This window comes from Callorhinus ursinus, unplaced genomic scaffold (genome assembly GCF_003265705.2).
Source record: "Callorhinus ursinus isolate GAN/ISIS: 27379988/994484 unplaced genomic scaffold, GSC_fseal_2.0 scaffold18, whole genome shotgun sequence".
NCBI classification, from domain to species: Eukaryota; Metazoa; Chordata; class Mammalia; order Carnivora; family Otariidae; genus Callorhinus; species Callorhinus ursinus.
In genome coordinates this window covers 35,690,286-35,705,161 of record NW_027397080.1, presented here as the reverse complement: position 1 = coordinate 35,705,161, position 14,876 = coordinate 35,690,286, and the positions used below count along the sequence as shown (strand labels likewise).

The window sequence follows — 14,876 nt, the reverse complement described above, 5'->3', positions numbered from 1 at the left end:
CTACCCATTTGTCTTGACTCTAGCCCCTCCTGTCCATCCTAAGACGTCAAGTGCTCCCTGGGCTTTGCCCTGCAGACTGGGGGCCCAGCGTCCAGAGGCTCAGGGATGTGGACCCCTCAACCTTGGCCTGGGCAGGGGCTGGGTGTTGCTTTCTGTGGTGGGTAGGAGGCTGGAAATCTGTAGCAGGAGAGGGGAAGGCCAGTGTCCCCTGAGGAAAGAGCGCTCCTGTGGTGGGGCCCAGACAGCATGTGGTTCCCACCCTTAGGGCTGGTGGGAGGCAACCATGAGGACCAGCTTCCAGACTTGTAACTTCCTGGAACCCTCAGAGACCCGGGTTTGGGCAGAGAATGGGAGGGGCGGTCAGCCTTGAGGCTGGGTGGCTGGATCAGCAGGAGCAGCTGAGAGACCCAGGCTGGGTCTACGTGGCATTTGCCCACGAGCTCCCATCACTGCTGTCCTGGGCTGGCACCCTGCCCCACTCTGCCCTACGAGTCTGCCTCAAGCCCAGGGCATGACAGAGGGCTGCCCCTGGGGCTGTTCTAGAACACCTCCCCCACTCACACAGTTGGCTGGGGTTCTGTCCTCGAGGCAGTCCTGCTGGCGGGAGGACTGGGATCCAGACGGGAGAGGCTGCCTCCAGCCTGGCGGGATCCTGATGTTCAGGGCGAATCCCTCCCAGCCCAGCCACTGTGGGCAGCGCTGGAGGGAGGCTGTGGGTTCTCTGTTGCGGTTGCTGGTATACGTAGGGGTGGAGGGTGGGAAAGTGGTCCTGTCTGGGATGGGCAGTACCGACTCATTATTCCCTGCCCTTTGCCCTAAGCTTTCCAGAACTCTCCCTATATCTGGGGTTTGAGCCCTGACCCAGGCCCTTGGACTTGACCTCCTGAGGTCCACAGCTGCTCTGAGCTGACCCCATTTGCCCCCCTTTCCCCTCTATCACTGGTTACACATCCCCCACCCCGCATTCCTCAGGACTTGCTAGAAGCCCTGCTGGTGGGCCTGCCTCTGGGAACTGGGGTTCCTGGCCTGAGCTGCACCCCAGGGCCCTGGGAGATCCCTCCGCCTCTTGTGCTTGGGGCCATTGATGTGCAGGGCCACCTTGGGTTCAGCTTTGTTGTGCAGCTTTCCTGTGATAGATGTGGGGAGCAAGCAGGGAGAGGGAGGGAGAAGAGGCCCCTGGGTTTCTCCAAGGTGGGACTGGGTCCTGGTTCTCCTGCACCCCTGTACACACAGGGCTCCCTGCCAGGATTGCCCCGGCCCATAGCTCTTGAGACCCCTAACACAGTGGGGATGAGGGAGCTGGTGGCCCAGCCGATGGAGCCCAAGACCCTTCCCCTGCTTCAAGGATCCACAGTTGGTGACAGGTCTTCCAAAGCCATGTGATCCACCAGTAGTCCTCTGGCCACCGAGCCTGAGTCTTGTGACACTGGGGGTGGCCAGCGTGTCCCCCAGTCTGGGAAGCACACTGCAGGGGCCTGAGCCTCCCCCCGCCGTGGTTAGTCTTGATGTGACCAACAGAGGCTGGGTGGGAGGCAGTGGTGGTGGTGGTGGAGGAGGACCTGCTGCCTGAGGCTAGCCCAGGCCAGTGACGGGCTAGCCTGGGCTTAAGCCCTTGCTCTGGCCTAGATGGCGGGTGTGACCCTTGAGAGCTGCCGGGACATCATCAAGCAGTTTGAGCCCTGCCCAGAAAACAAGAGTAAGGGGGTGCTGGGCATTGATGGTGAGTGGGGGCGTCACTGCGGTCCAGCTGTCCTGGCAGGCCAATGGGGGGGGGTGCTGGCGGGCAACCTGTGGGCCTGGACAGGTGGCCTGAGCGGGCAGCTTCCTGTTCCACATGGTGCGGAGATGGGTGGTACTGAGATGAGCCTTGTGATGGGGCCGGCGTGTGGGGGCTAAGCACCCACCGTGCTCCCCACACAGGCTTCACCAACTATACTCGGAGTCCTGCTGGCGACATCTTCAACCCGGAGCACCATGGTGTGCACCAGGACATGACACGGCCACTGAGCCACTACTTTATCACCTCGTCCCACAACACCTACCTCATGGGCGACCAGCTCATGTCCCAGTCTCGGGTAGACATGTACGCCTGGGTTCTGCAAGCTGGCTGCCGTTGCGTGGAGGGTACGTGGTGGGGGCTCTAGGACACCACATCCCCTCGGACTTGGGGCCCCGGGCCTGAGCTGCGGACCGGTGGCTCCTCTCGGGGACATCGCTGTGGCGTCTCTGGGCAGGGTGTGTGCCCTCCTCCCAGGCAGGGGCTGTGACAGGCTCCTCCTGCTGTTAACTGCTGGGCAGGAGGACCCCTGCGGTCAGCCCACGAGCTGTGGGTCTCTGGGCATGGGCAGCCAGACTCCTGTGGCTGACTGAGGCCTGCCTGCCCACAGTGGACTGCTGGGACGGGCCTGACGGGGAGCCCATTGTGCACCATGGCTATACTCTGACCTCCAAGATCCTCTTCAAAGATGTCATCGAAACCATCAACAAATACGCTTTTGTCAAGAATGAGTGAGTGGCTGGGACTGGGGAGGGAGGCACTACGCAGGTGGGTGGGTGGGGGAGGGGCTCAAATGGCTCTTCCTGCCCCTCCCCCACATCCTTTTTCAGGAGGCGCGTTTGCAGAGGCCAAGGGGTTGATTTTGGGGTCTCTTGTTGAGGCTGAGGGTCAGGGAAGGGAGTGGAGCCGCAGGTCTGGGGAGAGGGAAGGCGGTGGGTGCGGGAGCTGATAGCGGACGAGCCATGGCTGGTGGGGTACCTGTGCCAGCAGCCCCTGCCCACACACACTTGGCAGCCCCTGGTGCCGGCCGCCTGCAACAGCGGTAGCTCTAGTACTAATTACCCCCCAGAAGCTCTCGATGTCCAAACTCCATTTGCTGTCACTCAGCTGTAGCTACAAACACTGGTGAGCAAAATCCAATTTAGTTTCTGGAAATAGAAGACCGCCTCCCCACACTTACAGTCACCTTCAAGTCGTGGCTGAACAAGGCTCACAGGCAAGGAAAGAACTAATTTAATGAGGGAGGGGAGGAGACGCAAGATTGATTTCGGAAATAGAGACTAGAGGGGCCCCTCCCGGAAGAGCTTGCCCAAGCTCTGTCTTGGGCTGCCAGAAGGGAGTGGGAGTGAGGATTGGCAGCCTGGGCCCCAGAATTGCAGGTGAGAGGGGCATCTCAGGGCAGGGGAGCTTGGACAGACAGGTGTCTGTAGCTGCAGAGGACCCAGGGACCTGCTAATGTGTCAGCACAGGGCTTGCCCCTTATGTGTGTCAGCATAATCTTTGCAGGCATAAGGTTCTTCCCGAGGGCCTTGGGCTTTAGGCTTCAGTCTCTTGCCTGAGAAATGGGGAGATGAATACTTTTGCCCCAAGTTAAGTCCTGTCTGCCCTTTCCACGTCACAGGACTTGCCCATCTCTTGCTTTGATTCATGCCCTCTATGTCTGGGTCACTTACGTTTTCTAAAAAGATCATGTTACCTTTGGGCAAAAATCCAAGTAAAATGTGCACTTGGTTAAAAAACAAATCAAACAACTGAAGAGCATATAATGAAAATCCCTATGTTATACTCCCTATTCTGCACTACATAGGTAATAACAATGTTCTACCAGATGGTATGTGCCCACCTTATGTCTCCTTTCTTATGGGGCCAATGTTGGGACCCCAGAGCCATTCAGAGGACGGTGTCTCCAGTATCTAGGTCAATGAGATTATCTTTCTCAGTCTATTCATTGCTCCACGTTGCACCTCAGTTGAGTCCACATCATTTTTAAACCATGACTTGATGACTTGCTTGAATATTTCCTCTTGTTTTCCTGGAGTTTCTAATTGCCTTTGTTTTTTCTTATTGGGATATGGATTGTATGCCTTCTTTATCTGTCCCTAAAATCTCCCAGCTCCTTTCCCACCCACTCAGTTGCTTTTCAAAGCCATTGATGGACCCCCTCCCAGAGTGGCTGGCAGTTCCATCTATTCTGGTTGTTGGTAAAGATATCTTTTCATTCACTGGTGCAGGTGACTTGAGGTTTTACACAGGTGGGGCCTTGCCCTCCCCTGGCTTCACTCTGCTCCTTCCACCTTGGGGCCACAGGTACCCAGTGATCCTGTCCATTGAGAACCACTGCAGTGTCATCCAACAGAAAAAGATGGCGCAGTATCTGACTGATATCCTTGGGGATAAACTGGACTTGTCATCAGTAAGCAGTGAGGATGCCACCATGCTTCCCTCTCCGCAGATGCTCAAGGGCAAGATTCTGGTGAAGGTGAGCACCTGCCTGACCCTGCTAGGGCCAGCATCCTGCTGGGCCTCTGACCTCTGATCTGTGGCCAGGTGAGGGGCAATTGCCCTGCTCTAGATAATATGGCGCTCCACACCATCTGTGGCAGATTTGAGGAGTCAGGGTAGGCCCTAACCCTGACCTGCCCTCAGTCTCCCTCCATGGTGGCCACTCAATCTAAGGACCTCCGTGTACACAATCCAGCATTTCCCTCCCATGCTGCTGCAGCAAGGAAGTGCTGGGCTGGCCTCTACCCCATGGCCTGAGGTCCACAAGCAAGCTTGAGAAAGGCTCCTTCCCTTTGCTGCTTCTCGTATGGGTACTGGCCTCCCAGTACTTCCTGCAGGACCCCTCTCATGGCCCACTGCCTCCCCCCAGGGCAAGAAGCTTCCTGCCAACATCAGTGAGGATGCCGAGGAAGGCGAGGTGTCTGATGAAGACAGTGCAGACGAGATCGATGAGGACTGCAAACTTCTTAACGGGGATGTGAGTAGGGGCTGGGAGGCCCTCTCTGGGGCGGGGGGAGCTGTAGCCCTGAACAGCAGGCTCATAGCTGGCTCAGGTGGTGGGGAGAGGGTGCTTGGGCAGATGCGAGGGTGCTTTGCCCAGTGTCTACACAGCTGGGCGCATGCTCAGCCAGTGCGGGCCCTTCCCTATCTGCCCCTTCACACAAGACTCGGCCCCTGAGCGCCCAGCTAGTGGGCTTCCACCTTTTCATCCAGAGGCTCTGGGGCTGGGGGGTCACACAGGGAGGCTGAGGAGTGAAAATGGGCTTGGCATAGTGGGGCTGGGGCAACTCTGTAATTAGCTTCTTCTCTCCTCTGGGCACTGTTCTAAGCTGCTGCTGTGAGGTAGGAAGGCATTATTTCTCCCGGAGGGGCCATCAAATGGGAAAATAATTGTGCAGGAGCATTCCCAACCACGTTAGCTAATTGTTTTAGAAAGCCCTGAAGCAGCAGAATTCTTTCTGCTTTGGATGTGCCTGCATATTTCTCTGGCCCTAGGTGACCGTAAACCCGTGTTGTCTGATGTCTAACTGGCATTATTCCAACCTGGGCCCTGGGACACCCGGATGCCCCAGGGCCCAGGCCCTGCCCCAGAGGGGGTCCTCGTGTGTCAGGGCTGCAAGGGGGGGCTGCTCCGGGCAGGGAGAACTGCCCAGCCCCCGGTGCTGGCCAGCCAGGCCGTCTGTCCCCACCCCCGCCCATCTCCTTGAGGTGTCTGGTAGCCAGTGGAGGGATCCCAGATCCCCAGCTGCTTAGGGCTCCTGGAGCCCAAAGTGGCCACCGGGTACCCTGAGCCCCTTCCCCAAAGCCCACTGGCTGGAAGCGTGGCAAGCCGTCTGCTGAGTTTCTGTGGGCAGCATTGTGCAGCTAAAAGATGCAGGTGTTAAAATCAGAGAGGCCTTGGTTCAGGGCCTGCTGGTCACTGTGGCTCTGGGGCAAATCACATGCCTGCGGTATGGCCCTGCGGTGGGGTGGTGTGAGGATAAAACAACACGCCATGTGGCAGTGAGCGTGCGGCTGGGGCCGGCGGTGAGAAGCCAGGATGGGGTTCTGGCTCCCCAGCTCCAGCAGGGAACTTGGGGGCCATCACCGCTGCTGCCACAGGGCTGGGGGCTGATGGCACGGGGTGGCCGTCCGGCTCTGGCAGGTCGCCACCAATCGGAAACGTGTGGCAAACATCGCCAAGAAGAAACTGGATTCCCTAATGAAGGAGTCAAAGATCCGGGACTGTGAGGACCCAGACGACTTCACCGTGTCCGCGCTGCCCCCGTCTGGAAAGCTTGGGCACAAGGCAGAGGGCAAAAAGGTGAGAGCCCTGCAGCCTTTGCGGTCAGCCTGCGGCTGAGGGAAGGGCCTGGAACATCCGGTCTGTGCACACCTGTTCATACATAACCCCCCCCCACCAAACCCGTCCCCGGATTTCTGGGTGGGGAGGACACAGAGGCCCTACAGCTCTGGCGTGTGAGCAGGTGGCAGTATGTCCAGTGTGGTGGACACGATGTGAAGTCCCTGCTTTCCCTTGACCAAGCGATATCTGGGCATGCACCCGGGAGCTTGGGGACACAGACAACGGCCGCTTGAACCTGGGAGGGACCCAGCACCCCCCTGCCCGACATCCAGAGGGGCCAGGACGGGACCTGCTTGAACAGAGGGGGCCGGCTGGGCCGGGCCCTGCCCCCTGTGCTCTGTCCAGGGCATGGGTGCTCCTCCGCCTGCTGTCCTGCCTGCCCCACCCCACCCTGCGGAGCTCTCTAGGGTCACCAGGCTGTGGGGGCGGGACAGGAGTGGCCCAGTGCAGCCCTCCGCTGCCCACAGTCTCCTTGAGGGTGGTCGGAGCTCGGGTCCGTGCTGTAACCCCTGCCAAGCTTGGGTGTGTGGGCGTTGGGGGGGGGCGGCAGCAGATTCTGGCTGAGGCTGCCGCTGCTTCTCCAGGGTGCGCGGCGTTTCGGGCGGTGTTTACAGAGCTGCGAAGCGTGTCGGCCCCGACTGGCTCCAGACACACCACGCACACGGCTCCCAGCGCCTCTGCCAGTGTGCCGTGGAACCATCAATAAACTAGGAGGGAGACGGGGCGGTGTTGCTGGGCTGGGGAAGAGAAAGAGAAACACTTCTGAGAGCAATTGGACTGTAGCTGATGCTGAGCACCCCTGTTGCTGCTGACCTGGGCCTCAGGCTTCGGGCCGGCTCCTTCTGTGCTGACTAGCAAGGTGTGAGCAGAGCGGCCCCAGGGCGGACACCGGAGCTGCAGAGCTGACCATCATGTGTCCCCCTGTTGGGCACAGTGGGGCCCAGCTTGAGCTCCAGGGTCCAGGCTGCAAGCCTGGCAGTCCAGGCTGGGCCGGGGTTGGCGGGGAGGTGTGGACGTGCAGGGGTGCGCCCACGGGTGTGTGTGGACGGGGCCTGGGGAGCCCCCTTTGGCAGGGCGGGGAAGGAATCCCCTAAGTAGCGGCCAGGAAGGCTCACGGTAGCCCTGACGCGAACAAGGGCAGCTTCGGGGGCGCAGACCCGCATTTGGCTCCCCAAGAAGCGGGGCCGGACCCCAGAGCCGCAGGGAGCTTGTACGGGCCTTACAGAAGCACGCACGGCCGAGGAACCTTGCAGACACACAAACGGCGTTTATCATACACTCACCCACTGCGGGGAAAAAAATTCAGAACTGGGGCCTTAATGGGCTTAAAGCAACACATCTCGAGGGGCTCCCTCTCAGACCCCTGCTCCCTGGCCGCTGCCACTGAGAACCCAGGGAGGGCTGAGGAATGTGTCTCCACGGGCCCCACCTGCCCCTGCTGCCTCCGAGCTCCTTGCGGGAGGGGTGCCTGGAGCCCCTGGGACTGAGGCCAGGTCCCGCCCCCCGCCGTCACCTCTGTCTCCCTCTCCCCCAGGCTGAGGAGGACGTGCAGTCCGGGGAGGACGCCGGGGCCAGCCGACGGAACAATCGCATCCTTATGAGCGGCTTCTCCAAGCTCAAGGTCTGGCGGGGCTCCCAGGCGGGGGGCACCCTGCCGGAGCCCACCATGCTCCGTCTTCCCGCTTGCCCAACTGTCCCTGGGCCGGCCAGCCGGGGCGTCCCCTCCAGCTCCCAGGGCCCCGGGCCTGCCTCCCGGAATCCCCCTCTGGACTCCTAGCTACCGCGTCTGACTGGGGCTGCACAGGGTAGGGGTCTCGATGGCCCTCCCCTGGCCCACACCGGCCAACGCCCCCGGGTCACTCGGGGCCAAGGCCGACCAGCACACTGCAGAGGACCGGCAGGCCCAGCCCGGCAGCCTGGGAACCAGGACCCCCGGATGGCAGGCCTGCCTCCTTCGCCCTGCCGGCCAGTGCAGGTGACTCAGCTGAGCCAGGGGCTCCGTGGGGCCTGACTCCGCTCTCCTTCCGCACAGAAAAAGAGCAGCAAGCTAAAGAAAGCAGCCAGCATGGAGGAGGGGGATGAGGACCTGGACTCCCAAGGCAGCCAGAGCCGAGGGTCAGTGCCCTGCCCCAGCCTGGACCCTGACTAGAGTGGCGGCAGGAAGTGCCCGTGTCCCTGCAACAGCTAGTGTTGGATGCGCAGGCCCCACGGTGGCCCCGTGACCGCGTGGTGGGGGGGGGGGAGCCCAGGGTGTGGACCTCAGGGTCTCGGGGCCGGACTGGCCAGCACGGGCCCCTGTGCCGGCTCCTAGTGCCCGTCGCGGTTGGAGACGTGTTCTTGGGTGGGCTCGGCGCCAGTGCCTGCCCCGCCCCCGTGTCCTTCCTCAGTGTCCACTGCACGTCCCGGCACCGGCAGCAGGGCGTAGTGGACGTCAGGGGGATGTTCTGCATGAATCAGCGGGCCCGGCTCGCAAACCGTGGAGCCCAGGCTGGCCTGAGTCAGGAGGGGCGCCCACCCTGGGGTCCTGACCGCTGTTGCCCACGCTCCCTGCAGGGCGAGCCGGCAGAAGAAGACCATGAAGCTGTCCCGCGCCCTCTCGGACCTGGTGAAGTACACCAAGTCTGTGGGCATGCACGACGTGGAGGCGGAGGGTGAGGGGACGAGGGCCCCGGTGGCGTGTGGGAGGGCCGGGCCGTGGCCTGGGCGTGCCTCTGAGCCGCCCCTTCCCCCCAGTGGCGTCCAGCTGGCAGGTGTCGTCCTTCAGTGAGACCAGGGCCCAGCAGATCCTGCAGCAGAAGCCGGCCCAGTACCTCCGCTTCAACCAGCACCAGCTCTCCCGCATCTACCCCTCCTCCTACCGCGTGGACTCCAGCAACTACAACCCGCAGCCCTTCTGGAACGCGGGCTGCCAGATGGGTGCATGTCGCTGGGACCGTGAACGGGGGGCCCAGCGCTCCGAGGAGGCTGGGCTTGGCTCCCCGGCCAGTGGCTTTGGAGAGCCTCCACTGCATCCCACCAGTGTCACCGGGCTGGCACTGGGGTGGGGTCCTTGAGGCCCCGGGACACGGTGCAAAAGACAGAGGCGCATCGGCCCACGTGCTCCTAGGGGAGGCAGGGGGCTGGCTGTGTGGGGCTCCAGGGGCATCCCGGGGGGACGCTGGCCCTGGTCGTGCACCACCGTGAGCCTGGGGCCGGCTCATGTAGTAGAGTGCCGGACTCAGGGGCAGCCGAGCAGGGGAGGCAGGGGGAGGCAGGCTGGGCACTGACCGGGTCACCCTGCCCCGTAGTCGCCCTGAACTACCAGTCGGAGGGGCGGATGCTGCAGCTGAACCGCGCCAAGTTCAGTGCCAACGGGAACTGTGGCTACGTGCTCAAGCCGCAGTGCATGTGCCAGAGTGAGGCCCGGGGGCCTGGGACGCAGGGCGGGCAGGGGGCAGCTGCCGCAGGGTCACCTGGGGGGGGCCACCCGGGACACGGCCCCCCAGGATGCCAGAGGTGGGGGTGCGGTGAAGGGTCCCCACTCTGCCTGGGGCCGGCAGGGGGTGAACTAGGGAGCCCCTCACCATGCCTGGCCCCCCACGCGGCCCCCCAGCAGGACATGTCTGGGGCAACTGCCCGTGGGGCTCAGGTCGAGGTGCCCTGGAGCGAGGGCCCGGGCCGGGCACCAGAGCCTCCCAGCCCCTCCCCAGACCCTCCAGTTTTCTCACTGGAGACCATGTGCGCAGTTCCCCCCATTTACACCCGAATCCTCCCCCGCCCCTCCTGCCACCTTTACCGCATGACGGGCCTGCAGAGCCCCATCACTGGGGCGCCCAGCACCCGGACCCCCACCCAGAGGCGGCGTGCAGAGAGGGGAGAGGACGGTGTCCTAGCGCAGGGCGGTCACAGAGGGGCCAGCACGCAGACCTCTGGTGCCCCCGAGCTGGAACCCTGCCTCCCCTCGCCCCGCCCCTGGCCTGGGGCTCCGGTCCAGTCAACGGGGTGTGGTGGGCTGCACTGTGCAGCCACTGGCCCCCCTCAGCCTGGCGCCCTGGCCCCCCAGGTGTCTTCAACCCCAACTCCGAGGACCCTCTGCCCGGGCAGCTCAAGAAGCAGCTGGTGCTCCGGATCATCAGCGGGCAGCAGCTCCCCAAGCCGAGGGATTCAATGCTGGGGGACCGAGGCGAGGTAGGAGGGGCCCTGGCATGGGTGGGTGGGGCTGGAGCAACACGCCAGGCCCGGTGCCACCCCTGCCCTCCCCCCAGATCATTGACCCCTTCGTGGAGGTGGAGGTCATCGGGCTCCCCGTGGACTGCAGCAAGGAGCAGACGCGTGTGGTCGACGACAATGGTGAGGCCCAGGGCCCCACAAGGCTCCACTGGCCACAGCCTCACGGGAGGGAGGGGTGGGGCCACTCCTGTGACCTGGACAACCTGCCTGCCGCCCCCCCCGGGGGAGCCTGGCTCAGAGCCTGGTCCCCGGGTGCTGCTCCTCTCGGCCCAGGCACCGGAAGAGGGCGTGGGCCCCAGGGGCCTCCAGGCTGGACCTGGGGTGGGAGGTGACCCTCCTTCCGGTGGCCTCCAGGATTCAACCCCGTGTGGGAGGAGACCCTGGTGTTCACTGTGCATATGCCTGAGATCGCCCTGGTGCGCTTCCTCGTCTGGGACCATGACCCCATTGGGCGTGACTTCATTGGCCAGAGGACACTGGCCTTCAGCAGCATGATGCCAGGTGGGCAGGGGGGCCGGCAGGGTGGGGAGGGGTGGTGTCCTCCATAATAGACACCAACGTCCCCTGCTCAGGCAGGCATCCACCATAGAGACCAGCATTCCACCCCAGACCAGCGTACCCCACAGAGACCCGTCCCCCCACACACAGACCAGTGTCCCCTATAGGTCAGCTGAGGGCACCAGGGCTGACCTTCCTCCTATGGGTCGGCTCCTGTCATGGGTGGGTCTAGGGACACAGAGCGAGCTGAGGAAGGCACAAGGCCAAGGGCACTTTGTGGATGGGGGAGGGGAGGGGTGCTCAGGTGCCGTGTGCCGCCCGGCCCCCAGGAAGAGGAAGAGCCTGCAATACCAGCGGGCTTCCTGGAGGAGGAGTCCCCAGAACTGGGCCTCACGGGTTGGATTCAAGGCCTCAGGACCTTTGAGCAGAGTGGGGCAGGGTGAGCCGTGACCGGCTATTTCAGGCTATCGGCACGTGTACCTGGAGGGGATGGAAGAGGCCTCCATCTTTGTCCACGTGGCCGTCAGTGATATCAGTGGTAAGGTGAGTGCCGCCTGCAGGACCACCGGCCTCGCCCCAGCCCCAGTCCCACCCCAGCCATGTTGCCAGGGCTGTTGGGCCTCCTAGTTACTCACTGGGCCTGTCTCTACACCTGCAAAGTGGGGGGTGGGGGCACCTGACGTCCGTGTCCCGCGGCCGCTGCAGCCCCTGCCCCGCTCCCCGTCTCTCCTGAGCCTCCTCACGCCTTCTGTGTCTCAGGGCCCCCAGTTCTCCGTCCGTCTCCGGCTGGAAGGGGTCCGCCTGGCTTTGCCCCCTGTCCCCCGTGTCCTTGGGTGGGGGTCCTCCTCCATCCCCCCAGTTCTGAGCTCCGGGCCCAGGCGGGGCCAGCGCGTGGCGGTCTGTCCGGCGTGCTTGGGGGGCCCGTGTGGTCCTGGCGCCGACTGTCTCTCTCCTGCCACCTCCACGGCTCCAAGGTGCTGCCGGGTGCGGCACCGCAGGCAGCTTGGCTCTTGCCCGCCATCAAGCCGTCTCTCTGTCCTGCGTCTGCCTGTCTCCGCGGGCTCCGTGCCCGGCTGTCGGTGTCTCACAGCCGTCACTCTGTCTCTTTGGTCTTGCAGTGGGCTTCCCCATGTCCAAAGTCTACTTTTAGAAGGACAGTCCCGTTAGGAGCTCGAAGGTACCCCAGCGTCGGGGTGGCGGAGCCGCCCGCCCCCACCTGCATGCTCAGGCCGTCCCCATTAGCATCCGTGACTCCTGGTAGCGTTTTGGAGACTGTCCGCTCATGTGACATGGATCGTGGTGTGGTTCTGGGATCCCCCGGGCCATGTTCAGCCACAGAGCAGCATTTATGAGGCAGGTCCAGGACTCCGGCGAGGCCCCCTGTGCGTGCAGCCCTCCCGGCCTTCCGTCCCTCCTCTGTCCTCTGCCCCGTGCCCCCGCTCCTCTGTGTCCAGTCCTCTAGCTCGGAGCGCTGCTGGCACCCCTGCACCCGTCGCCCTCCCTGCCCTTGCCCTTCCTCTCCGCGCCTCCCCGCCCCTCCGTGTGCTCCCCGGCTCTGTGTGTACCTGCTGTGGGGTGGGGAGGCCCCCGGGACCAGGCGCTCTGAGCTTGAATCCTGGACCTTCTTCTAAATGACTTTGCAGCCAACTTTGACCAAATTGCTCTGGATTTGGGATCTTGAATCGGGAAGCCGATTCAAGTGCTGGCCCCGTGAACACCACTGCCCAGAGTGCTCCCGTGTCCCTGGGGAGTCGTGGCTGTTGTTGGGGCCTCTGCATGTGAGGACCCTCTGGCCTCGGCACTCTGGAGACGCAGCTCCTGGCCTCCCCAGCGGTACCCCAGGCCCCTGCTGGCCACTCTGGGGACCCCCGGCTGTTCTCCTCGGGCAGGAAGGCCGAGGCCAGCAGCAGTTCAGGGAAGGCCGAGGCAGCACGGGCTCTGCCCTTAGGATGGCTGTGCAGAGAGCAGGGTGAGGCTGGAAGCAGCCAGGAAGGCTTCCCAGAAGAGGCAGCACCACTGGGGCAGCGGGCGGGTAGGGACATGGGAGAGCAGACCGCTGGCCTGCGCCCGGCTTTGCTTGCTTCCTCGGCCTGTGGCGCCCGAGGGCAGGGTGAGCGTGAGCGGGGTGGTGCCTGCTTCCGTGGGGTTCTCTCTCGTCTCTCGCCCCCTGCCAGTGCCACTCTGGGGGCCCTGTGCCGGCCTGCTCTGCCAGAGCCGGGGGCTTTGGGGACCTGCGAGGGGTACATGTGTGGGCGCAGGAGCCAGACTTCAAGGTCCCTGTTTGGAGAAGCCCGGGCCTCCTCCTTGCGGCCCTCACTGGGCCCCCGTGTCCTGAGACCCGCAGACCCTCCCACTGTGCTCAGGGAAGGCGGGCTCATTCTTGGTCTATGCCAAGGCCATGGCAGCTACTGTCCCTGGCAGGGGCACCCTGGGGACCCTCTCCCCTACGTGCAGCTGTGAGCGGCACAAGCCTGACATGCCCGCTGGTGCCTTCGCCAAGCTGGCTCTGGGGCTGCAGCAGGCTCAGCCTGGTCACCGCCGGCCACAGTGTGCCTGGACGGGGCGGGAGGTCCCTGGCCCCGGTGCCTGGCTACCGGCTATGTGGGCTCCTTCTCTTGCAGGTCAAGCAGGCTCTGGGCCTAAAAGGCCTGTTCCTCAGAGGCCCAAAGCCCGGCTCCCTGGACAGTCATGCTGCTGGGCGGCCCCTGCCCCGGCCTTCTGTTAGCCAGCGGCTCCTGCGGCGTACGGCCAGCGCCCCGACCAAGAGCCAGAAGCCGGGCCGCAAGGCCCTCCCGGAGCTGGTCCTGGGCGCGCGAGACACAGGCTCCGAGGGGGAGGCCCGTGACGTGGCAGCCCCCAGCCCCGGTCCCGCTCTGGAGGCCTCAGCCCCTGAGGAGCCCGGCAGCCCCCGAGGTAAGGCGCCAGTGAGGAAGAGCCCGGCGCAGGGGAGTCTGGCCCAGGAGCAGCCCTCTTGTGCCCCTGAGGGCCCTGGGCCTGCCAGGATGGCCGCCACCTGCATGAAGTGCGTGGTGGGCTCCTGCGCTGGTGAGGACGTGGAGGGCCTGTGGCGGGGGCGGCTGCCCAGCCCGGGGCCCGCAGCCGCGCACGAGGCCATCAGTCAGCAGCCCCGCTCCCTGGCGGACTCGCTGGGGGCTCCCTGCCCCGGCGCGGGGAGACACAGAGGGGCCAGGTGGCAGGGTCCGGGCGGCGGCAGCTCCGTGTCCTCGGACTCCAGCGGCCTGGGCAGCCCCGAGGTGGTCCCACGCTGGCCCGAGGGCGCCCACAGGCAGGCAGGGGCCCTGCAGAGGGAGATGAATGCCTTGTTCGTTCAAAAGCTGGAGGAGATTAGGAGTAAATCCTCCATGCTGTCCACCGGTAAGACCAGACGCTCCTGGCCGGCGCCCTGTGCTGCCCCCTCACCGCCCCTCGGCATGGCCTGGGCCGGGCGTGACCCCTGCGCTTCTGCGTCCCACACCGCCGTTTCTGTCTGCTAATCCTGGCTTCCTTCCCCTTGCCCCGCTGGCTTGCCTGGGGGTCCCCGGTAGCCGCAGCACCCCTTCCCCATCTGATGGTGCCGAGCCCTAGGCCTCTTGCCCCCAGAGGCCCCCCCAAACCCCCAAGTGGCCCGGAAAAGCGAGAGCAGGTCTGACTCCAGCTGCTGTGTGTGCCCCAGTCGGGCCTTCGCGCTGGCCTGCCCTGCCTGCTCCTGACGCCTTTCCCCAGACCTGGGGGCAGCTTCCAGCCGCCCCCTCCCCAGCCCAGGGCCGGGCTGCAGGTGTTTGGCTGCTGGCCCTGCACTGCAGTCCTCCGAGAAGCCTGGTGTGGGTCGGTGCGGCACTGCAAGGCGGCCCCCAACGCCACCGCCGGTGCCCGGGCCCCAGCGTTTGCAGGGCTGGGGCAGATCGCACCTGCCCCCCCGGCCCTGGGCGCTCCGTTGTGGCCTGAGCCGAGCCGAGCCGCGGCTGGGACAGGCAACAGCCCGAGGGCACCCTGTCAGGGAACCCCAGCCTGGGGAGGGGCTGAAAGCTGAGCCGTTCCCTCCCC

At 64.2% G+C, this 14,876-nt stretch overlaps 1 protein-coding gene across 1 annotated transcript in view; it reads left to right on the top strand.

The window, feature by feature from the left end:
• PLCH2 (phospholipase C eta 2) overlaps positions 1–14,876 on the top strand; it is a 33,725-nt gene that overhangs the window by 17,221 nt on the left and 1,628 nt on the right. The window contains exons 6-21 of the mRNA XM_073903631.1: positions 1,627–1,720; positions 1,921–2,124; positions 2,388–2,508; positions 4,085–4,256; positions 4,650–4,757; positions 5,925–6,083; positions 7,660–7,746; positions 8,158–8,240; positions 8,679–8,776; positions 8,859–9,041; positions 9,413–9,520; positions 10,168–10,292; positions 10,370–10,454; positions 10,689–10,835; positions 11,296–11,375; positions 13,454–13,745. Coding sequence (XP_073759732.1) covers positions 1,627–1,720; positions 1,921–2,124; positions 2,388–2,508; positions 4,085–4,256; positions 4,650–4,757; positions 5,925–6,083; positions 7,660–7,746; positions 8,158–8,240; positions 8,679–8,776; positions 8,859–9,041; positions 9,413–9,520; positions 10,168–10,292; positions 10,370–10,454; positions 10,689–10,835; positions 11,296–11,375; positions 13,454–13,745 — 2,146 coding nt within the window. The remainder of the gene's footprint in view (positions 1–1,626; positions 1,721–1,920; positions 2,125–2,387; positions 2,509–4,084; positions 4,257–4,649; positions 4,758–5,924; positions 6,084–7,659; positions 7,747–8,157; positions 8,241–8,678; positions 8,777–8,858; positions 9,042–9,412; positions 9,521–10,167; positions 10,293–10,369; positions 10,455–10,688; positions 10,836–11,295; positions 11,376–13,453; positions 13,746–14,876) is intronic.